The 23626-nt window shown below is 44.4% G+C and overlaps 1 protein-coding gene across 3 annotated transcripts in view; it reads right to left on the bottom strand.

Moving 5' to 3' along the window:
* The window catches only part of LOC118396744 (semaphorin-4B), a 99454-nt gene that overhangs the window by 44552 nt on the left and 31276 nt on the right, over nucleotides 1-23626 (bottom strand). For 2 of the 3 annotated variants that reach the window (XM_052465788.1, XM_035791140.2), the window contains exons 2-3: nucleotides 19619-19880; nucleotides 7850-8276 (exon numbers count right to left, since the gene is read on the bottom strand). In XM_052465788.1, the coding sequence (XP_052321748.1) occupies nucleotides 7850-8003 (154 nt within the window). In that variant the 5' untranslated portion in view covers nucleotides 8004-8276; nucleotides 19619-19880. The remainder of the gene's footprint in view (nucleotides 1-7849; nucleotides 8277-19618; nucleotides 19881-23626) is intronic. The other variant, XM_035791141.2, reaches the window with a different exon arrangement.

The raw sequence follows: 23626 nt of genomic DNA, 5'->3' as shown, positions 1-23626 counted from the left end.
AGTGAAATACAGAACCATTCCGTATTTTATCAAACGGGTGGCAACCCAAAGTCTAAATATTGCTGTTAGATTGTACAACCTTCAATGTTATGTCATGATTATGTAAAATTCTGGCAAATTAATTATGGTCTTTGTTAGGAAGAAATGGTCTTCACACAGTTCTCAACCAGCCAGGTGGCCCAAACTGCTGCATATACCCTGACTCTGCTCGCACTGAACGCAAGAGGTGACACAATTTCCCTAGTTAATATTGCCTGCTAACATACATTTCCTTTAACTAAATATGCAGGATTAAAAATGTATACTTCTGTGCATTGATTTTAAGAAATGTATAGATGTTTATGGTTAGGTACATTTGTGCAACAATTGTGCTTTTTTCGGCAATGCGCTTTTGTTAAAATCACCCGTTTGGCGAAGTTGAAGTAGGCTGTGATTCGATGATAAATTAACAGGCGCCGCATTGATTATATGCAACGCAATACAAGCTAGTTAACCTAGTAATATCATCAACCATGTGTAGTTAATTACTGATTATGTGAAGATTGTTTTTGATAAGATAAGTTTAATGCTAGCTCGCAACTTACCGTGGCTCCTTGCAGCCACAAAGTCCTTTTGATGCTGCACTCGCGTAACAGGTGGTCAGCCTGCCACGCAGTCTCCTAGTGGATTGCAATGTAATCGGCCATAATCGACGTCCAAAAAGGCTGATTACCGGTTGTTATGAAAATTTGAAATCGGCCATGCCGACCTCTAGTCCAGGCACACCAAGACAGTCGTTAAGGGAGCACAACAACACCTTTCCCCCCTCAGGAGACTGAAAAGATTTGGCATGGGTCCCCTGATTCTCAAAAAGTTATACAGGTGCACCATCCACCGCCTGGTATGGCAACTGCTCAACCGTCTGGTATGGCAACTGCTCGGTATCCAACCGTAAGGCGCTACAGAGGGTAGTGCGTACGGCCAAGTACATCACTGGGGCCAAGCTTCCTGCCATCCAGGACTTACTTACTAGTGGATGTCGGAGGAAGGCACAACAAATTGTCAAAGACTCCTGCCACCCAAGTCATAGACTGTTCTCTCTGCTACCGCATGGCAAGCAGTACCAGAGCGCCAAGTCTAGGTCAAAAAGGCTCCTTAACAGCTTCTACCCCCAAGCTTTAAGACTGCTGAACAGTTAATCAAATGGCCAGCTGGACTATTTACATCCCCTTTGTTTTTACACTGCTGCTACTCAGTTTATTATCTGTGCATAGTCACTTTACAACTAAACAACATGTACAAATTCAGCACCACCCAACTCCTGGGAAACAGTACCAGTAACTCCTAACACAGAACTGAGGAACCTTCCCACCTTCTAGAAACCACTTTCCAAATGTGGACAGACCGAGCAAGGTCAGGTCACAACTTCCTGTATCATCCCATCTAATCCTATTCTCTGTGGACAAACAGCAGGAAGACAAAACCCACAACAGACCCAGTTCATTGTGAAGGCAAACGCATGACATCAACATAACTAGAGTGGGAACGGAGTCATGCTCTGGGACCTGGTAGAATGTATGATTACTATCCTGCTGAGGTGAAAAAGCAACATGACCTGTGAGTGATAGAATGGTGCAGGGCCACGGTAGAGCAGAGACAGGGGCATCTGGAGAGCATTAAGACATCAGATCCACCAGGAGATTCATTAGGCAAGCTGTGAGCCAGCTGTTTGTTTAGGGAAGGGCTTGGCTCTCTCTGGTTAGCAGGAGACTAGAACTCGCACATGGTAGCATGAAGAAAACACCATGGTGATGCTGAGAATGCTGGCTAGTGTACACACAATCTATGTGAAGAGGGTGCTGGTTGCCACAAGAGTGAACTGAAGATATGCATATTAATGGATTGAAGATTGAGTATCATAGAGCTCAGTAGGCCAATTACAGAAAAACATAATTTTGCCTAATGAATAGCTTGGTATTCAGTAGGCAAAGAGGGGCATAACAGATTTCATGGGAACCATAGCAACATTTATTGGGAAAATAATGTAATTAAACTGCTTATTTAAAAAGGGAAGTGTTTCCAAAAGCCTGCAATTTGCAAACAACGGTGCACCTCGGCTATAATTTCTCACAGGAAACTAATGTTGTCCTTCCATGATCCTGGACCAGGTCTGCTGGTCAGAGATAGCATGCTGCTGTATGCTGCTGAGTGCTGCTGCTGACCCCGGTTCATCCTCAATATGATGCTCCCCCCCACAATGTAAACCTGCTTTGGCATCAGGCTTTCAGGCTCAGGACCCCTGCTGCACTACAGGGAGAGGCTGAGCATCAGCACTGTGTCATGACCTCATGTAGTCAGAGTCCGTGGTGTGGGAGGCCAGCAAGGGGCTGATCAGGCTGGCTGGCATGACTAGACCAAACAGTGTGATGGGGTATCCCATCTCACAACACAAGCTAGGAGATGAGGGAGGAAGAGGAGGAGAAAGAAGAAGGAAGAGGAGAAGGTGAAGGAGGAGAAAGAAGAAGAGGGGGGGGGGAGGAGGTGCAGCGATGAGGGTGATTTTATAAGGCCTGTCCAGGGTGATTTATGAGCAGCTCCCTCCCTGGTGGACTGGAGAAAGTGGCTGTCTCTCATAAACACTAGTAACATCAACATCAATGTTGTCATATTGTAATACTATGAACAAACAGATATCAGTGTGCTGCAACATCTAGACTTTTGGTAAAAGGTACAACCGCATGTTATCACTAATACAATATGGTAAACATCAATCATATATCTCTTTTCATGGATGAGATAATAAATCAGTGTGATATCCGTGGTCCAAATGGCTAGCAGTGTGATATACAGTATGGTATTTCTGAAGGCTCTCCATACTGCAGGCCTTTTATGGGCAGTCTACATGTCTCTGCCAAGAGGCTGCGGTCTAATGGAGCATATCTAAGCACCTACAACCAGACCCCTCCCATAGCAACACAGTCCACTGCCATGGACGGCCATTTCATGCATACATAAAGAAGAGTACGGTATAGTAGTTACATTGTGCAGCTATAATTGTGCTTGGTATATTCCTTATCTCGCTTGACAAGATTGTCATTTTCAATCACTTCAACGTGAGTGGCTCAACAGGCATAACCACTGTCCTATAGGACAAGAACAAACCACATTCGAATATACATTATGTGCTTTGTTAGTTTCAAATGAATGATGTTCTTAATTATTAGTGCTGTGGGTATGGCCCCTACATGCTGATCTCTACCGTGACTGCCTGCACTGTGTTTAACTAACAGAGGGCTGAATAGATCAACGGGGAATGAGAGACCATATAAATCACATATAGGTGTCCCTTTAAATAGCATTCTAGCACACTAAGCTCTCCGGCACGGTCTTTCATTAAAGACAGGAACAAAAGAGGAGGGCAAAGGAGATGTAGGCTCTCCTCCTTGAACCCATGATCCGTCCTGATAGGCGCATAATGAGAACCAGACCAATGTTCACACCATAACACACACAAATCCCCTTTCATTATTCATGGGAGTTTAGTCTCGTCATTAAGGCGGAGAGAGGGAACTGAAGGGGAGGGGAAAGGAAGGCTGTCCAGGATAATGTTGCTGGTGCCGGGCTGAGGAGGGACTGGGGAGGTCCAGGCTGGTCTGACCACACCACAGACATAAGGCTGGCAGGGATGTAGACTCACATATAAGCAGACAGGGCTGAGAGGCAGAGGAGGAGGCGGGGGAGGGTTCTGTATGGCCCAGGTCCCTGAGGCTCACAGCATGGAATGTTGCTTTGATACAGTAAACACAGAGTGACACAGCCCTTCAGCGGGGGGTCTGGGAAATCCATCACACCGGCACTGACGTTAGCAGGCAACGGCAGCTCCCATTGTCAAGCCATTGGCAATCAGCAACCCTATTGCCATAAACATTTTGTTTTCTGTTCATGAGTGTTTGCTTACCAATTGAAAATATGTCACTACTGGACACTAACATGTGCCTATTCCAATCTTTTCCCCAAATCTATATTGGTCATTTAAATGTCAGTGGGACCTCATAATTCCCCTGTCAGGTTCAGATCTGCAGCTGGTAAATAGTTAGGCCTATACGACTATAACTGTTTCACGAGGGGAGAGACGGTTTCTTTACTACTAAACCTCTCAAAGTTAAGAGCTGTTAGTCACTCCTGTAGTTAGTCATTTCCTTATGTTGAGCCGTTGAGTAAAAGCATAGCTCATCAGTAGAACAGTAAGAAGTACAGTAATGTGATACTAATTACCTTGCAGCTGGTTTATTTCTAATGGATGCTAATGGATGCTATTTACCCCCCCACCCTTTTTTCTTACACAAGTAATAGTATAGTAGATACACAAGTAAGAAAATAGAAACTTGTCCCTACTGTATATCCATAATCTTGATAAAATGTAGGCATCTTGACATGACTGACTAGGAAAATTACTTTAAAAAAAAATAATTGTCCCCTTTTTCATGGTATCCAATTGTTAGTAGCTACTACTATCTTGTCTCATCGCTACAACTCCCGTACGGGCTCAGGAGAGACGAAGGTCGAAAGTCATGCGTCCTCCGATACACAACCCAACCAAGCTGCACTGCTTCTTAACACAGCGCGCATCCAACCCGGAAGCCAACCACACCAATGTGTCGGAGGAAACACCGTGCACCTGGCGACCTTGGTTGTTAGCGCGCACTGCGCCCGGCCCGCCGTAGGAGTCGCTGGTGCGCGATGAGGCAAGGACATCCCTACTGGCCAAACCCTCCCTAACCCGGACGATGCTAGGCCAATTGTGCGTCGCCCCACGGACCTCCCGGTCACGGCCGGTTACGACAAAGCCTGGGCGCGAACCCAGAGTCTCTGGTGGCACTGCAGTACAGCGCCCTTAACCACTGCGCCACCCGGAAGGCCGCAGGAGAGTGACATTTTGATCTTACATGTTTTATGGTGTTCATTCAGGATGAGTGATTAACCCAAAACGCTAATATATTTTCCAGTCCAAGGAGACGTGTGAAGGAGCTGAAACTGCCTTTTCAATTTGTGAGTGATGTTTTTTTCTGTTGTGAAACGTTCCGTCGGGCCTTTGTGGAGGCTGGCAGGTAAGAGAGATGACCTGGGACTATAGAGGTCCACCAAGGGAAAGCCAGGATGCAGGTCGGGACAGGCAGGACAGGCAGGACAGGCTGGGACAGGCAGGACAGGCAGGCAAGACTCCAAGCTGAGGCCTCCGTGACCCATTTCAATCGTCTCCTCTCCTGGCCTCAGAAGAGCACACACTGGCTTAATCTACTGTAGGTGTAGATAATATGACAAGGCAATCTGCGCACTGTTTCTATGCCAGTAGGTGCTTAAAGACTATCGGCTGATCCTAAAAGGTGAGTCATTGGGAACAACAGTAAACTAACCCTACATGCCTGAATGTATTCTCTTGCATTACTTCTATCACAGGTGAATAGAACTAAAGGTTTTGTTCTCTATGAAAAGTATAACCTAGGTGGATTTCTAGTACTGCCCTCTACAGAACTGGATCCATTGCCCACCAAATGGCCTGTAAGACCTGAGACCATGTGTACTGTGATGAATTGGGTTGTAAATCACATGATCAATAGTTCACACCCAATGGCATGGGAGCCATCCATACCTTTAGCATTATGTGCATACAGTCATCAACCATGGCAGAGCATTGGTAAGTTGACAAAATGGGCTGCATTGCAATTACATATCCTTTGCTTCCAAAATCACCAATCAGGAGCCATACTGAGATCAGATAACGAGAGCACAAAGTCATACAACTCCTGATCCCTATACTTCTTAGTTCAACATGTACTGCGCTGACAGAAGACTTGTTTTGAAGACATTTTTGGATATGGATGGTGTAAGTTTATCTTGCAAACAAATGATCAGCTACTACTTAAGTTAACTGTGTAAACAAACCATTAGCCGAGATAAGAGGATGGCTGCAGAAGAGCAATACCTCCCGTGTTGATGAAAACTGTGTGTGTGTGACATTGTCCCGAGTAAGACCGAGTGCAATGACCTGGTTCATGTTGTAACTAACTACCTCTGACCTGCTATGACTTGACAGACCCACCCTGATGGAGCTGCCATTCATGCTCTGGGATTTAGCTGGCTTTCCTGACATTAAGTTCTAGATGTGGGGTAACACATAGAGCAACACACCCAGTCAAATGCATGGTTTGGAATCTTTTCATACTGCTAAGCCATCATGAATGTTCCTTCATGGGACTGTGTCATTGACAGGGGAACTGCTATGGAATGTATTGAAATGTCTTACAATGATACAATAAGTTCATCAACGGAAACACAAAAGCATTGAAGCAAAATGTAAAACCACTGACAGGAGCATAATTCTCCCAGTAGGTTACAGTATCAGTCATCATCTTGTAATGAGTAACAACATATCACTAATACCGTGCAGAACACGTTTTCTCTCCCTTTTCAACAGGGAAACCATTAATAGTGTGTGAGGCACTGTCCTGAAATATCAGCGGCTTTCCGGGAGCACAGCAGTTAGTGATGGTGGGAAATAATCTATACAGTTACTGTACATATCGGGATATTATTTATGTTTTTACAATATATCGTATTGTATTGTTTTGACAGTATTGCAATATTATTCTTGCGTTAGTTGGCTGCACCTGGACCAGAACTCCAGTATTTTTCCTTCATAACTTCTTCTCCATCTTCTTTTTTAAACAGGGAGCCAATTTGTTTTCAGCACTTTTATTTCCATGACTGATCAAAACTCATTCTCATGGCTCTCTCTCTTGTCCCGCTGCAGCAGACATATGGTGAGCAATATGTTTGGAACATCAAATCGCAATAAAATCACAGTATCCAATCGCAATACACATAGAATTGTGAGAATCGCAATACATATTGTATCAGGGGGTCCCTGGCAATTCCCAGCCCTAATGGCATTTATGTAAATGCTGTGCTCTAACTCGATGTGTCCCATGGAGAACACACTAAGCTCCTCCACAGGGCCACAGAGCTGGTTAGAGAGGAATAGCCTTGCTCCCATTCGTCTGTTTATCAACACCTTGCCAAGCATTACTGTGCATGTCAAATATCCCTCAAAGCCTTGCCTGAGCACCAGGCCCCTCCAGAGCTCTCCTCTCCTCTCAGCAACCTGGACCATCCCAGCCACCTCCACCCCACCCCAACCCCACACAACTCCCTGCTCTTATTCATAGTTGAACAACAGTTCTGGGAGGGGAGCAGGCTGAGGCTCCCTTACACACCCGGGTCAGTGGGGAGGGCACCCAGTGAGGGTAAACACTCTGGCCTCTCTTTTTCTCTTGCTTTGTTTCTCCAACACTCAAGGAATGCTTGTGTTTCTCACACTATGAACTACGACTGGTCCTGGAGAAACATAAAACCCTTTTCACGTCAGCAGTTGTCATAAAGTGCTTATACAGAAATCCAGTCTAAGACCCCAGAGAGAAAGCAATGCATACGGTATGTAGAAGCACGGTGGCTAGGAAAAAGAAAGCCTGGAACCTAGGAAGAAACCTAGAGAGGAGCCAGGCTCTGAGGGATGTGCTGGGTGGAGATTATAAGAGTACATGGCCATTAAGGCCGTATCATTCTTCAAGATGCTCAAACATTCATAGATGACCAGCAGTGTCAAATAATAATCACAGTGGTTGTAGAGGGTGCAACAGGTCAGTACTTCAGGAGTAAATGTCAGTTGGCTTTTCATAGCCGAGCATTCATAGGTTGAGACAGTAGGTGCGGTAGAGAGAGAGAGAAAGAGAAAGAGCGAGAGAGAGAGAGAGAGAGAGTCAAAACAGCAGGTCCGGGACAGTCAGGAAGGAAGGCGATGGATGACACTTACTGTAAGTGAAGCTGAGTCGTGGAGTGACATCGTCCTCGGTGGCAGCTGCTTGGACAAAGGCGTAGGCCAGTAGGAGAAGGAATGCCGGGAGACAGAGCTGGGCCATGCTTATTGTCCACATAGCTCCTCTCCTCACGACTGCCAGCCAACTCATACGGTTTGTCTTTCACGATTTTAGGGAATTCATGAAGAGTGTCTTCTTCTCCCCTGTGTATATTTCCTCTCCCTCTCTTCCTGTAGGTCTGGGCTCCCTGAATGGGAGACTGGTGCTCTGTTGTAAAAGTGAAGCCGGGCAGCTCCTCTGGGGCTACAGATGACTCTGGGCTTGGACTGATGACCTTTCACCTCACAACGAGCCTTCCAGGATGGACAGCCGCCTCCAATCAGCCTCAATGCACTCAAACCACCCCAGGGGCTCAGCTGAGATCTGCACACATGAACAAAAGAACATTCATTCACATTGGCGTACAGACAGTGCAACACAGCTCACATGATTCTTCTCTTTATCATGGAACATTGGTTTGGAAAAACACTCCATTCGCGCACACGTCTCAGGTCTAACAAAGGGTTTAGCCATAAGGCTACTAGCTACATTGGAGTTACTTTAAGCTGAGTGCACCTCCCTATATTTGTATTTGTTGGGCATAACTACATGGACGTAGATTAATTTCACAGCCTGTAGCCATGTCGGTCTGTTTTCAACTGGGCAGAGAGCATACTTTACCTGGACCAACAAAAACACATCATCTGCTCACGTAACAGGCCCATCAGATCATATTTGACATACTGAGACAAACAGAGTTGAGACAAATACTCCCCTCTCTATGGGGCTCTGACCTTTTCAGTACATGTTAATATCATAATATTACTCAGCATATATGGGCATTCAGGTTTTGTTTCTAATGGTAAACAAATATAATACACAAAGAGAGATGACTTGGTAATGATTCACAAAATACTAAGCCATATATTAGCTCTTCCCGAAGGCATGCATTTCTGTATGCATAAGGTACTGAGTGAGGTCAGGCTAACTGGATGGTTCCTACTACTGACAAAAAAAAAACTCAAGCTCTGAAAAGTGGTATCACCATGCGTATTAGTGCTGGTTGTTTGCCTGAGTGGTGCATAAATGCAACCAGAGTAGGCTATTTCTTGGAAACATTTGTTGCTGTGGGTTCTAGTCCAAGACAAAGAAAAGGCATGTCCCTATCAGACATCAGCTCATATTGCAGTGATGGTCAGAGGCACTGTGCACCTGAGGCACTGTCCAAGCATTGAGATTTGATCATGTCACACCAAATCAAATCAAATTTTATTGGTCACATATACAGGGTTAGCAGATGTTAATGAGAGTGTAGCGAAATGCTTATGCTTCTAGTTCCGACCGTGCAGTAATATCTAACAAGTAATCTAAGAATTTCACAATAACTACCTTATACACACAAGTGTAAAGGAATGAATAAGAATATGTACATAAAAATATATATGGATGAGCAATGGCAGAACGGCATTTAATTATTAAAGTGGCTAGAGATTGAGTCAGTATGTTGGCAGCAGCCACTTAATGTTAGTGATGGCTGTTTAACAGTCTGTTGGCCTTGAGATAGAAGCTGTTTTTCATCATCTCGGTCCCAGATTTGATGCACCTGTACTGACCTCGCCTTCTGGATGATAGCGGGGTGCAGTGGCTCGGGTGGCTGTTGTCCTTGATGATCTTTTTGGCCTTACTGTGACATCGGGTGGTGTAGGTGTCCTGGAGGGCAGGTAGTTTGCCCCCGGTGATGCGTTGTGCAGACCTAACTACTCTTTGGAGAGCCTTACAGTTGTGGGCGGAGCAGTTGCCGTACCAGGCAGTGATACAGCCCGACAGGATGCTCTTGATTGTACATCTGTAAAAGTTTTTGGACAAGCCTTGGTGACAAGCCAAATTTCTTTAGCCTCCTGAGGTTGAAGAGGCACTGTTGCGCCTTATTCACCATGCTGTCTGTGTGGGTGGACCATTTCAGTTTGTCCGTGATGTGTATGCGGAGGAACTTAAAACTTTCCACCTTCTCCACTACTGTCACGTCGATGTGGATAGGGTGGTGCTACCTCTGCTGTTTCCTGAAGGCCACAATCATCTCCTTTGTTTTGTTGATGTTGAGTGTGAGGTTATTTCCCTGACAGCACACTCAGAGGGCCCTCACCTCCTCCCTGTAGGGTGTCTCGTCATTGTTGGTAATCAAGCTGTGGTGTCGTCTGCAAACTTGCTGATTGAGTTGGAGGCGTGCATGGCCACACAGACATTGGTGAACAGGGAGTACAAGAGAGGGCTGAGAACGCACCCTTGTGGGGCACCAGTGTTGAGGATCAGCAGGGTGGAGATGTTGTTTCCTACCCTCACCACCTGGGGGTGGCCCTTCATGATGACGGAGTGAGTGCTACGGGGCGATAGTCGTTTAGCTCAGTTACCTTAGCTTTCTTGGGAACAGGAACAATGGTGGCCCTCTTGAAGCATGTGGAAATAGCAGACTGGGATAGGGATTGATTGAATATGTCCATAAACACACCAGCCAGCTGGTCTGCGCATGCTCTGAGGACGAGGCTAGGGATGCCGTCTGGGCCGGCAGTCTTGCGAGGGTTAACACGTTTAAATGTTTTACTCACATTGGCTGCAGTGAAGGAGAGCCCACAGGTTTTGGAAGCGGGTCGTGTTAATGGCACTGTATTGTCCTCAAAGTGAGCAATAGACACAATGGTCTATTTTTTTAAATCGACCAGTTTTTTAAAATTAGGATTCTACAAGGGGTTAGAGAGAAATATAGCTGGGTTGGAGTTTTGAAAATGCATACATATTTGCATTTTTACAGTTGAGTGATTTAGTTGGGTAGTAAAATAGACATAAATTAAAAACAGGAGACAGGACACCTTCCGCAGTGTTGATACCTGGAGTAAAACATGTATCCTGTCTCATCCAGATGCTCCTGATTAATTCATTGTATAGTCAATGAGGTGCTCTGCGGCTCCCAGGTGGTGGTGAGACATTCTTAACCTGAGGGGCTTTCTGACATTTGATACATTTTGATCATCTGTTATTCAGTACCACTTGTAAACAAAACCTCTTCACAGCTTTAATGACCGCAGTTTAACATAAAGACGATGACAAATGCCACATGCAGAAAAGAACCTCATAACTTAATTCGCTGTAGTTATAGTCGTGGTGTCAGTCCTATTTCAAAATAAACGTTCTTTGAGATTCAAGCAAAAGATTCCCCTGTGGGAATCTCAAGTGCATGATCACAGGTGTGCAGTAAAATAACCCCATTTTCTATTTCCCTCTTGATTGAGCTTAGTCTCTGAATCTGTATTCTGCCTCTGACTGCCATTCACCTGTTCCACATAGACAGATGCTTGGGCCTTAGACTGGCATCAGGTACATTATTGACTGGGAATCCTGAATATAAACCAAAAATAACTTTACTCATTTTTTATATTGACTGGCCCACCTCAAGTGTAACTCAATCTCCTAGAGTATTGGTAGTATTTAAAGGGCTGGCCCTTGTGGCTGCGGAGCTGTAATGGAGACCACTCTAGTGTGCTGCTGTGTAGGCCTAGACATAATTGGGATACTGTTCACATTACATTCTGTGACCGTAGAGGTCTTGCCCTTTGCCATACTCTCAATTTCAGTGGTTCACTTTACTTTTATAATGCTCATAAACAGCTGCTTTGTGGGTTTTTTCATGATGATTTCATATATCATATTGACAAGCTGTGGGCATACAAGGTAGTTTGTCCACCAAAGCTGTACTGTATGTAAACCCTAAATTGCTGATGCTATGTATTGGCCAATTGTAACAATGTGCGCTGAGAGTCAGGAAGCGAGTTCAGGGAGTGTTTTAATAAATAAACGGAACATAATGCAAAACAAGAAACTCGAACAGCACACAGACATGAAACAGAAACAATGACGCCTTGGGAAGGAACTGAAGGAAGTGACATATATAGGGAAGGTAATCAGGACAGTGATGGAGTCCAGGTGAATCTGATGACACGCAGGTGCACTTAATGGCAACAGGTGTGCACCATAACGAGCAGCCTGGTGACCTAGAGGGTGGAGAGGGAGCACACGTGACACCAATGAGAGGCTTTGAAGCCACCGAATGGGCATATTTGGCACTCCCTAGAAGAAGCAGTCCTCCATAGGAATGAATGAAATTCTACAGTTTTTCAATTAGCTGAAAGGCCAAAAATACATGCATTTATGTATTTTGTTGTTGCAGTGGGAACAGTAACATACTTTCAGAAAATGTTACTTTAAGGAAAATGTTTTGATATATTTTTGAATGCTACATTTTTATGTTTAAATCATATAATATAATGTTAAAGTATACATTAAGGTGTCTGCAATAGAATAAAGATGGCAAAAACAAATGTAGACATTAATAAATTAATTTCAATAGCTTCAAAAATAATATATTTTACAACGGTGAGGGAGTGTCACGATGGGGTGCGGTTGCTTCAAAACAGTGCCCCAGATATTCATCTAGTTTATATATAAATCATTGGTGTCCACTCATGGTCTTGGCAAGCACATTAAAGATATAATTAAAAATTGATGCAATAAATGTATCACTCACTAGTCACTTTAAACAATGCCACTTTATATAATGTTTACATACCCTACATTACTCATCTCATATGTATATACTGTATTCTATACCATCTACTGCATCTTGCCTATGCTACATGGCCATTGCTCATCCATATATTTATATGTACATATTCTTATTCATTCCTTTACACTTGTGTGTATAAGGTAGTGTTTGTGAAATTGTTAGATTATTTGTTAGATATTTACTGCACGGTTGGAACTAGAAGCACAAGCATTTTGATGCACTCGCATTAATATCTGCTAACCATGTGTATGTGACCAATAGCATCTGATTTGATTTGAAATTCTAAAGAGCCAAAAAAGAGAAGCGTCAGAGAGTTGTGATGGTCTGCTTGGCTACACTGTAACTGTAGCTCCTGCCAAGTGCCCCTGTCCTTTGTGTGGACTGTTGCGTGCTACAGACAGGGCCATGGTGAGGGCCACATCAGCAGGGGAGACAGCGGCAAGCATCATTAGCCTTCTTTGTGAGAAGCAAATTGGAGTCAAGTCCATCTGACCAATGAGCAGCTGCTGCTCCACTAATCCTTCTGTTGTGTGACAGGCAGAAGTAGAGACCTACACTACACTACTGGCCCACATGTATCAGTCGGAGTTTTGCTGAGGCACACCAACAGTTGAACTTTACGGGAATAAGAGAAGGAGGTCCTCTCTGACAGCATAGAGATTGCAACTCTGTACTTCTCTCTCCAGTATGGTTTGAATATACTGAATTGTCTCATCATCTCTTTCACAGAAAACACCATATAATTTGCTCTGGTCAAGATACCACGGACCATAGCAAACACATATGATACATCTGAATAAAGGATTTCTGCGGTTTCTTTTTGACTCCCTTTTCATTCAGATACAATCAGGTTGGAGCAAACCTTTCTGCTACTGTAGAAAATGTCAAGGTTGTGGAAAAGTGCTGCGAGTTAGTTTCCCATTTAGGTTGGAATAACATATTTGGCATGTCTCCTTTTGACACAATGTAGGGAAAATAATATATCTTAGCGGAAACTAAAACAGAAGTCAAAAACATTCACACACTTCACTTTCCAAACGGAACAAAAACAGACATTCATTCTCCTTCCTCTCTATGCAGATGATGCCATGGTTCATTGCTGAGGTGGTAAGTGAGCAGGTCTACATTTTCTACTAGGCTACAAGTTTGCCTTGGATAACCTTTTAGCCTAGTAGACAATGTAGACCTGCTCACTTACCACCTCAGCAATGAAGATGCTTTCCTTCCAATTCATCACCAGCCTATCTTCTGCATGAGTACTAGTAATGGTTTTGACGGTCCGGTCAATGCAATTGATTAGAGCTGAGCGATTATCCGAATAAGTTGTTGTTGTTGTGGTTATTAAACAACTAATTGACAGACGTCGGTGCATTGACTTAAATTCCATTTAGTTCTGTTTTTTTGTGTGCCCAAAGTGTCATTTCTCTAGAGAGAAATCAAATAATTCACTAGATAAATCATGTCAAGAACTATGTGGGACGCTGGGCTAAAGGAAGTTGTAGATTTCATTAAGCAAATATTCAACCTAGAAACGTGGTAATGCAATACAATGTCCATAATCCATTGAGCTTGTTCTATCAAGCTCGGACAGAGATGGATAAACCTTTTAGCCTGCTACATTACAAGCTCACCACACCGCTCTAGCGTTGCAAAATAGATTTACACATACATGTTATTCAATCATTTCACCCACACTGCTCGCGCGCGTCTGCATAGCCAGGCGCTAAAATAGAACTTGGTTCTATTTCTGACGCTTGACACGCTGCATTTGTATTTAGGAGCATATACCCACATGGGTGATTGAAAGATGAACTGAGGTTCACACTCCAGTCCAGTTGGTAGTGGTAATGCACCTTGAAGTTGGTTGCCAACTGCCATATAAAGTCCAAAGAAGAAGAAGAATCCTGAAAGAGAGATTACTAGCAGTGAACTCGGTTGACCCTTTTATCTGTGTATTAATTGTTGGCGTACAGTATCTTGTGCATTTCTGGTAAAATAACAACCCAGGACAAATTATCTAGCAACAACAAGCTAGCTAGCTAAATTGCCATGAATGTTTAATGCTTTTCGATCTGTCCCCAAATGAATATAGTTAGTTCAGAGTTCGTTTTGATATTTCAACCTGCGTGTCCTGATCGCGTCGGTGGACAATATCAACCTTCGCGCGAGGGGTCTGGTCAGCATGTTAGGTTAGATACACACAGACCGCATGTGAGAGGAATGTAGACAACACAATGAGGAAAGAGAGGGATAGAGACAGTTTGTGAATGTATGCCTTATCTACTTTGAAGAACTAGTCAAATGATTTAGTCAGACAGCTCTAGAGGCATACTAGTAACACTAAAGACAGTATGGGGAGCACAGAGATAACTTTGTCTAGCTGGCTGGCTGCTACTGCCTGATCAGAGATGAGATGATGACTTTAAGGAATTAAAAAAATATTACATTATAAAATTACTTTTAAAAGTAATACACAAAAAATATGTTTTTTCTTTCATAGAAATGTCCTATTTTTCTATTGATGTCTACCCAATGTGGATCTGAAAGAGACATTGGAATATTTTGGCAATTTAATGTGCACTATTTTTGGCATTGGAATATTTGCATTTATGTAAAAAAAAAATACAAAGAAATACAAAAACAAAAAAATTGAAAAGGGGATATATTTTTTACAATTATAGAACTGAAACAAAAAACACTAATCGCTCATTAAACCCATTAAACTAACTGGATTTTCCCAGTCACCATCAGAGTCAATCTACTGGCCTTCCTAGTTACATTCAGTCACTCTACTGGCCTTCCTAGTTACATTCAGTCACTCTACTGGCCTTCCTAGTTACATTCATACATTCAGTCATTCTACTGGCCTTCCTAGTTACATTCAGTCATTCTACTGGCCTTCCTAGTTACATTCAGTCATTCTACTGGCCTTCCTAGTTACATTCAGTCACTCTACTGGCCTTCCTAGCAACTGCCAGAGTCACTCTACTGGCCTTCCTAGTTACTCCCAGAGTCATTCTACTGGCCTTCCTAATTACTCCCAGAGTCATTCTACTGGCCTTCCTAATTACTCCCAGAGTCATTCTACTGGCCTTCCTAATTACTGCCAGAGTCACTCTACTGGCCTTCCTAGTTACTGCCAGAGTCACTCTACTGGCCTTCCTAGTTACTCCCAGAGTCATTCTACTGGCCTTCCTAATTACTCCCAGAGTCATTCTACTGGCCTTCCGAATTACTCCCAGAGTCATTCTACTGGCCTTCCTAATTACTGCCAGAGTCACTCTACTGGCCTTCCTAGTTACTGCCAGAGTCACTCTACTGGCCTTCCTAGTTACTGCCAGAGTCACTCTACTGGCCTTCCTAGTTACTGCCAGAGTCACTCTACTGGCCTTCCTAGTTACTCCCAGAGTCATTCTACTGGCCTTCCTAATTACTGCCAGAGTCACTCTACTGGCCTTCCTAGTTACTGCCAGAGTCACTCTACTGGCCTTCCTAGTTACTGCCAGAGTCACTCTACTGGCCTGCCTAGGTACTGCCGAAGTCACTCTACTGGCCTTCAAAGTTACTGCCAGAGTCACTCTACTGGCCTTCCTAGTTACTGCCAGAGTCACTCTACTGGCCTTCCTAGTTACTCCCAGAGTCATTCTACTGGCCTTCCTAATTACTCCCAGAGTCATTCTACTGGCCTTCCTAATTACTCCCAGAGTCATTCTACTGGCCTTCCTAATTACTCCCAGAGTCATTCTACTGGCCTTCCTAATTACTGCCAGAGTCACTCTACTGGCCTTCCTAGTTACTGCCAGAGTCACTCTACTGGCCTTCCTAGTTACTGCCAGAGTCACTCTACTGGCCTTCCTAGTTACTGCCAGAGTCACTCTACTGGCCTTCCAACATGATCTCAGAGAATTTTGGTGAGGCGACGGGTTAGCTAACATACTAAGTCGTTGCAAAGTAGCTAAAAAGTAGTAATGATTTGCAAAGTTGCTAATTAGCACCACCTTCTGTTATTGACTTAAAGCTGTGACCAAATGCATATATAAATGGGAGCTATAGATCTGTCATTCTCATTGAAAGCAAGTCTAAGCAACGGTAGATCTGTTCTACACGTGCTTCTACACCTGCATTGCTTGCTGTTTAGGGTTTTAGGCTGGGTTTCTGTACAGCACTTGCTGATGTACGAAGGGCTATATAAATACATTTGATTTGATTTGATTCTATATGTGCTATTTCTATGCTTCTCTTGCTTAAGTTTAGATTTAGCGTCTTTTGCTTTCAGTTTTGAACAGCAGCTTCAAACAGCTGAAAATACAATCATTTTGGTTATGGAAATTACATTTCACAGCGGTTTAAATGGTTCAAAGATTCTCTACATTATATTTGCTTGTTTTGTCACAAACGGAATTTAGTTGAAAAATTGCAACCAGGAAATGGCGGGATGATTTCTGCATAGTGCATCTTTATGCAACCTTCTGTCTTATGCAACCATACCAAACATATCACACTAATTAGAATTTCCCAGATTTACATTTACTATGTTACGTCTAGTCTTGGAGACCAAGCTGGGCCTTCCTAGTTACTGTCAGAGTCACCCTACTGGCGTTCCTTCCCCTGCCCAGTTACTGCTATAGTCCTATACTGGGAGAAACCAAAGCATGTGAGAACTGATTCATTCACAAGGCTGAGATAAAAATAAAACCAAGGCCCATAGCAGCAATCCAATAGGGATGAGTGCTTATAGGGAGGCTCAGCTGCATCATACAGTGACGTGCCACTGTGCCAGGGAGCCACCATGGAGTTCTTCATGGAATTGTTTACGGAAACATCATTTTCCCATTGTACTGTTACAGGGAGCTGGGAAGTGGTTGAATGACAGGAGTTTATTCAAGGCAGAGAAAAGTCTTGAGGTAATCTAGACACATTAACTCAACATTAAAAGAGTATAGCTATGACAAGTTCAGAGCAGGATAAACTGCTGCAATGTTATCTTTCCCACACGGACATTATTTTGCATAGAGGGGTCTGACGTAAAAGATGTATAATTCCCAATACTCAGAATCAGTCATATCCTGCATATCCTCCAGTTCCTGTTGTAAACCCTGGTGTACTGTATATCACTGTATTGCAAAGTCAGTCAAAGGATAGTTCTAGATATAAACATGTGGGACTCATAAATAGCGGTGCTTGTAGTCCTACTAGTTAAACAGGTGCTATGTCTATCAGGTTTGCAATTCGAGCAGCACGGGAGGGGTCAAGGCTTCCTGAATTCCACTGTGGTAGTGTTGACTGGAAAAGTGTTGACTGATATAAATAGCTATGGTCCCCCTTGCTATGCCCATCATCTATACACACACACACACACCTGTAAACACAAGCAATGGCCACCTGCGTCACACACAAACTGGACACCATCTGGACAGCCTGGGTCACATGCTCCCAGATGTGTCCTTTGGCCTGTATTGGCCCCTCCAGTACTCTGCTCTAGTAAAGCAGGTTCAGATAGGATGTGTTAAGGAGCAGATGTGATGTGGGAAGTGGAGGAGGTGATGTGTGACAGGGATGATGTGATGTGTGACGGGTATGATGTGATGTGTGACGGGGAGGATGTGTCATCTGTCAAGTGGGGCTTAAATGGAAGATCGGGGACGCAGACACATACTATGGACCCTGGGCCTGACGCATTGGCCATCAGGCTAGGAGGCCAGGGGAGCAGTGTTGACACAGTCCTACAGTTATTTCACAACCAGTCACACAGATCTAAAGATACCACAGCTGAGGAAGATAAGGAGCTGCAGAAGCACTTCCGAGCAAAGCTGCAGAGCGCCAGTATCGGAGCCATAGTAACGAACTGACAAAGCAATTTAGGAATTTCAACAGAGAGGGAGATATCATCACATTATCCTCTGGAGACTACTTCCATTCCACTGCAGCACATCATCGTTGCTGTTGAGATGACCCTCAATGGGAACTCTGCAGCCAGCCAGTCTGTGTGATGAGGTAACCGAGGGGCCTGGAATGGCCACATCTCTTTGCCCATTTCAATGTCTACTCCCTATGCCCAGCTTAGCGTAGTTAATGGTTCATTACATTAGTTAATGTAAATATGTTATTTCAAAATCTTATTAAACTCTTGATCAGAGATGGGGACATTCTGAATTGCAGGTTTTTGGGAGTGTAAGATTCATCAAGCTGTCTTACGACACTGTCTTTGTAAGGTTCTGTATTTATTTTCTTAGTCAACCTTGTGTTCTGTTTCTTTGTGTTAATGAACGTAACCCTGTCTTTCATTTTTGTTAATTCATTTCACCTGTTAGTTTCTCACCTGGTCTCATCAGCTCCTTACTTAGTTCAGTTCATTCTGTTTGTGCCTTTGTAAGGTATTGTTCGTTTTGACTCTACTAAGCCTTTTCCTAGCTCGTTTGTGAGAACCAGTTATAGCCTTCAGTCCTAGTTTTGATTCACCTGCCTGTTTGCCTAAGTGTGTATGACTGTTACCTGCCTGTGACCACGATTCCTGCCTCCTGCGAAGCCGCAATAAACACCTGCTGCTCTCTGCATGTGAATCTATACCTTTTTCTCCCTGAGTATTCATTACAGAATACCTCACCTAAAAACGGAATGGATTCAGCGGAGCTACAGCGACGCCTAACCCAGCAAGAGGAGCGTATGGAGGAAATCTGCCATCTACTCCGGCATCCTATCCCTACTCCTCCGATGCTAGGTATCGTAACCCATAGCTCTCCTTCATTCATATCCATGCCTGGAAAATATGACGGTTCACCTGGGAAATGTCAGGGATTTCTGATGCAATGCAGCAAATACATTGAGCACAACCCCACTAACTTTGCCACCCACAAGAGCATGGTGGATTTTGCTGTCTCTACTCACAGGCAAAACCCTGGATTGGGCCCCCGCCATATGGACTGCCAACAGCACAGAACTCGGATCCGAGACCCATTTTCACTCCCTGGAATGACTCGGTCACTCTCCTTCCGGTCGTCCTATAGGAGACCTCCTCAGACCTTCAACAAGGACGCAATTCAGCTGCTGAGTATGCCCTCGAGTTCCACACCATGGCTGCAGGAAGTGAATGTAGTGAGGCTGCTTTACTTACCGTCTACCGATGAGGGCTCAACAGGGAACTTCAGGCGGAGCTGGCCTGTAGAGGTGACCTTCAGGATTTAAATCCATACATTCGTCTGTGCATCTCCATCGACCACCTCATCGCCGACCGCTGAAGATCTCTGCCACCCAGGAACACCAAACCTTCTCTTTCCATGATCCCGTCCGAGTCTTTCAGAGCACATGCAGTTGGACCATGCTCCTCTCCCGTGTATCGAACATCAAAGGCGGATCCAAGAAGGGCTCTGCCTATACTGTGGAGGGAAAGATCATCTACTCAGCCATTGCCCTGTTCGCTCCCACAGAGAGATAAGGGTCCCTCCATTGCCATGCAGGTAGGAGTGTCCTTATTTCTAAACATATCCCAGAAGCAATTCTCCGTCCCAGTATTGATAACCGTGAAGGGGGTTACTAAGTACATAGAGGGCTTGATAGATTTAGGAGCACCAGGTAATTTTATCGATCACCAGATAGTACAAGAGTCTGACATTGATCTAACACATGTCACCCCTCCCTTAAGGATTAACACCCTGGACGGACAGCCATTGGGCACGGCTTCATTATGCACTTGACACAGAGCTTCACCCTCCAGATTGGAGTCTTCCACACTGAAACCATGGAACTCTCATCCCCTAAACAGCCACTCATCCTCGGACACCCCTGGCTTTGTTGTCATGACCCTGCCATCTCGTGGCGACAAGGTCAACTACTGTCCTGGTCTTCTACAGTTGTCTCAGCCTACCCTGCAGAGCCACCACCATTGAGGACTCTGCAGTGCCACACAGTATACCATCTGAATACACCCAGTACAGCGAAATCAAGGACTCCACTCTGCCACCACATCACCCAGGGGACTGTGCTATTGACTTACTCCCTGGAGCGTCCCCACCGAAGGGCTGTGTTTACCCCCCATCTATCCCGGAAAATGAAGCAATGGAGAACTACATTGATGAATCGCTCAAACGGTTTCATTCGTCCTTCCTCTTCCCCGGCTGTGTCCAACTTCTTCGTTGGAAAAAAGGATGGTGGTCTCCATCCACGTATTGATTACCATTCCCCAAATGACGTCATGGTCAAGAACCGTTTCCCTCTTCCTCTGATTCCAGTTACCCTTGAGCAAGTGGGCCACACCAGCATCTATACAAAACTCGACCTGTGAAGTGCCTATAACCTTGACCGTATACATGAAGGCGGCAAATGGAAGACTGCCTTTATCACTGCACGAGGGCACTACGAAAACCTGGTCATGCCTTACTAAAGCCCCTGCTGTCTTCCAATCCTTTATGAACAAGGTTTTCCAGGATATGATCAACCTCTTTCTCATCGTCTACATTGATGACATCCTGATTTACTCCCTGAAGGAACACGTGCAAAAGGTTCTTCAACAGCTCCTTGACCATAACCTTTATGTGAAGACTGAAAAGAGCACCTTCAAAGCAACCTTGGTAAACTTCCTCCGTTTCGTACTGACACCTGGAGGGGTCAGCATGGATGAGAACAAAGTCAACACCGTCAGTAACTGGCGAAAACCCACCACCATTAACTTCTTTGTGACAGGGGGCAGTATTTTCACGGCCGGATGAAAAGCGTGTCCAAAGTAAATTACCTGCTACTCAGACCCAGAAGCTAAGATATGCATATTATTAGTAGATTTGAAGAAAACACTCTGAAGTTTCTAAAACTGTTCGAATCATGTCTGTGAGTATAACATAACTTTTTTGGACAAACTGTTCAGAGGTCACTCTCTTTTCAATGGGTTTTCATTGGGAATTTTTTTACCCCTTTTTCTCCCCAATTTCGTGGTATCCAATTGTTTTAGTAGCTACTATCTTGTCTCATCTCTACAACTCCCGTACGAGCTCGGGAAAGACGAAGGTTGAGAGTCATGCGTCCTCCGATACACAACCACACTGCTTCGTAACACAGCGCGCATCCAACCCGGAAGCCGTACACCGCCCTTAACCACTGCGCCACCCAGGAGGCCGGGGAATCCAGATTTCTAATCGACTTTCCTGCAGTTCCTATCGCTTCCACTGGATGTCAACAGTCTTTAGAAATTGGTTGAGGTTTTCTCTTTGAGAAATAAAGAAGTAATGAGGCTCGAGGGAAGTGTACTTTTTGTTAGAGGCGCGTGACCTGAAAGCACGTTCCACTTTGTTTTCCTCAGTTATTGAACACAGTATATCCAGTCTTAAATTTTATCGATTATTTACGTAAAAAAATACCTAAAGTTGTATTACAAAAGTAGTTTCAAATGTTTGGACAATGCTTACAGGTAACTTTTGAGATATTTTGTAGTCACGTTGCGCAAGGTGTTTTTCTGGATCAAACGCGCCAAATAAATGGACATTTTGGATATATACCGACAGAATTTATCGAACAAAAGGACCATTTGTGATGTTTATGGGACATATTGGAGTGCCAACAGAAGAAGTTCGTCAAAGGTAAGGCATGAATTATATTTTTATTTCTGCGTTTTGTGTCGCGCCTGCAGGGTTGAAATATGCTTTTCTCTCTTTGTTTACTGGGGTGCCATCCTCAGATAATAGCATAGTTTGCTTCCGCCGTAAAGCATTTTTTAAATCTGACACGTTGGCTGGATTCACAACAAGTGTAGCTTTAATTTGGTATATTGAATGTGTGATTTCATCAAAGTTTAATTTATATAGTAATTTATTTGAATTTGGCGCTCTCCATCTTCACTGGATATGGGCCAGGTGGGACGCTACTGTCCCACATATCCAAAATTTCATTGGGTTCTCCAACTACTGCTGCACAATTGCTTTCAACAACTTGAATTGCTGCTTCACCTCCGACCCTTCCTTTCTACCTGGAGTAGGAGCCATACTCTCTCAGCGGGTGGGAACACATCCCAAATCACATCCCTGTGCCTTCTTCTCCAGGAAGTTATTCCCCGCTGAGAGGCAATAAAATGTGGGGGAATAGAACTCCTTGCGATCAAGCTGGCCCTTGAGGAGTGGCGCCACTGGTTGGAGGGCACACAACATCCCAGATTATCGTAATCTGGATTATATCAGAGGGGCCAAGAGGTTAAACTCCAGACAAGCCCGCTTGGCTCTCGTTCACACGCTTCCATTTTCATGTTACTTACATCCCTGGAAAGAAAAACGTGAATGCTGTGATGCTCTCCCCCACCAGTTTGACCTTTCGACCAGTAAATCAGACCCTGCACCCATTCTCCTTTCCTCTTGCATTATGGAACTGGTACAGTGGGAGGTTCACTCTGCCATGCAAGAACCCAGCTGCTCCTGAGACACCGGCTGGGAGGAGTTACGTACCAGCAGCTGTTAGACCCCAACCGATGCAATGGTGTCACACGTCCTTGGGGTAAGGTCATTACACGAACCACTGAACTTCTAGCCCATACATTTTGGTGGTCCTCACTGGCATCCGACGTAAGGGATTACGTACTCTCATGTCCAGTCTGCGCCCAGACCAAAAGCCCTCGCCATCTACCTTCCGGTAAGCTTCAACCTTTGCCAAATCCTCACAGACCCTGGTCCCACATAGCTGTTGACTTCATCACAGACCTTCCTGAATCCTCTGGCAACACAACAATCCTTGTCATAGTTGACCGTTTTAAAAAAATGTGTCATCTGGTTCCTCTTCCTAATTTTCCTTAACGACATGGAATTGTCTGAGTGTATGTTCCAGCAGGTGTGCTGTCTGTATAGGATTCCGGAGGACATTGTCTCCGACCGCAGGCCACAGTTTGTCTCCCGGGGGTGTCGAGCATTCTGTGACCGACTGGAGGTCGCCCTCAGCCTCTCCTCTGGGTACCATCCCCAGACCAACGGGCAGACAGAATGCCTGAAACAAGAAATAGGGAAGTACCTATTGTTCCAACAATGTTCTGACTCTCCACACGACTGGAGTCGGTATATGGCCTGGGCCGAATACGCTCAGAACTCACTCATTCCTTAATCCTTCTGTTTTACTCCGTTTCAGTGTGTCCTTGGTTACCAACCCCCCATGTTTC

The sequence above is a fragment of the Oncorhynchus keta genome, chromosome 17 (genome assembly GCF_023373465.1).
Source record: "Oncorhynchus keta strain PuntledgeMale-10-30-2019 chromosome 17, Oket_V2, whole genome shotgun sequence".
Taxonomy (NCBI): Eukaryota; Metazoa; Chordata; class Actinopteri; order Salmoniformes; family Salmonidae; genus Oncorhynchus; species Oncorhynchus keta.
The sequence above is the reverse complement of the archived record's forward strand: the minus strand, read 5'-3'. Positions and strand labels throughout refer to the sequence as shown.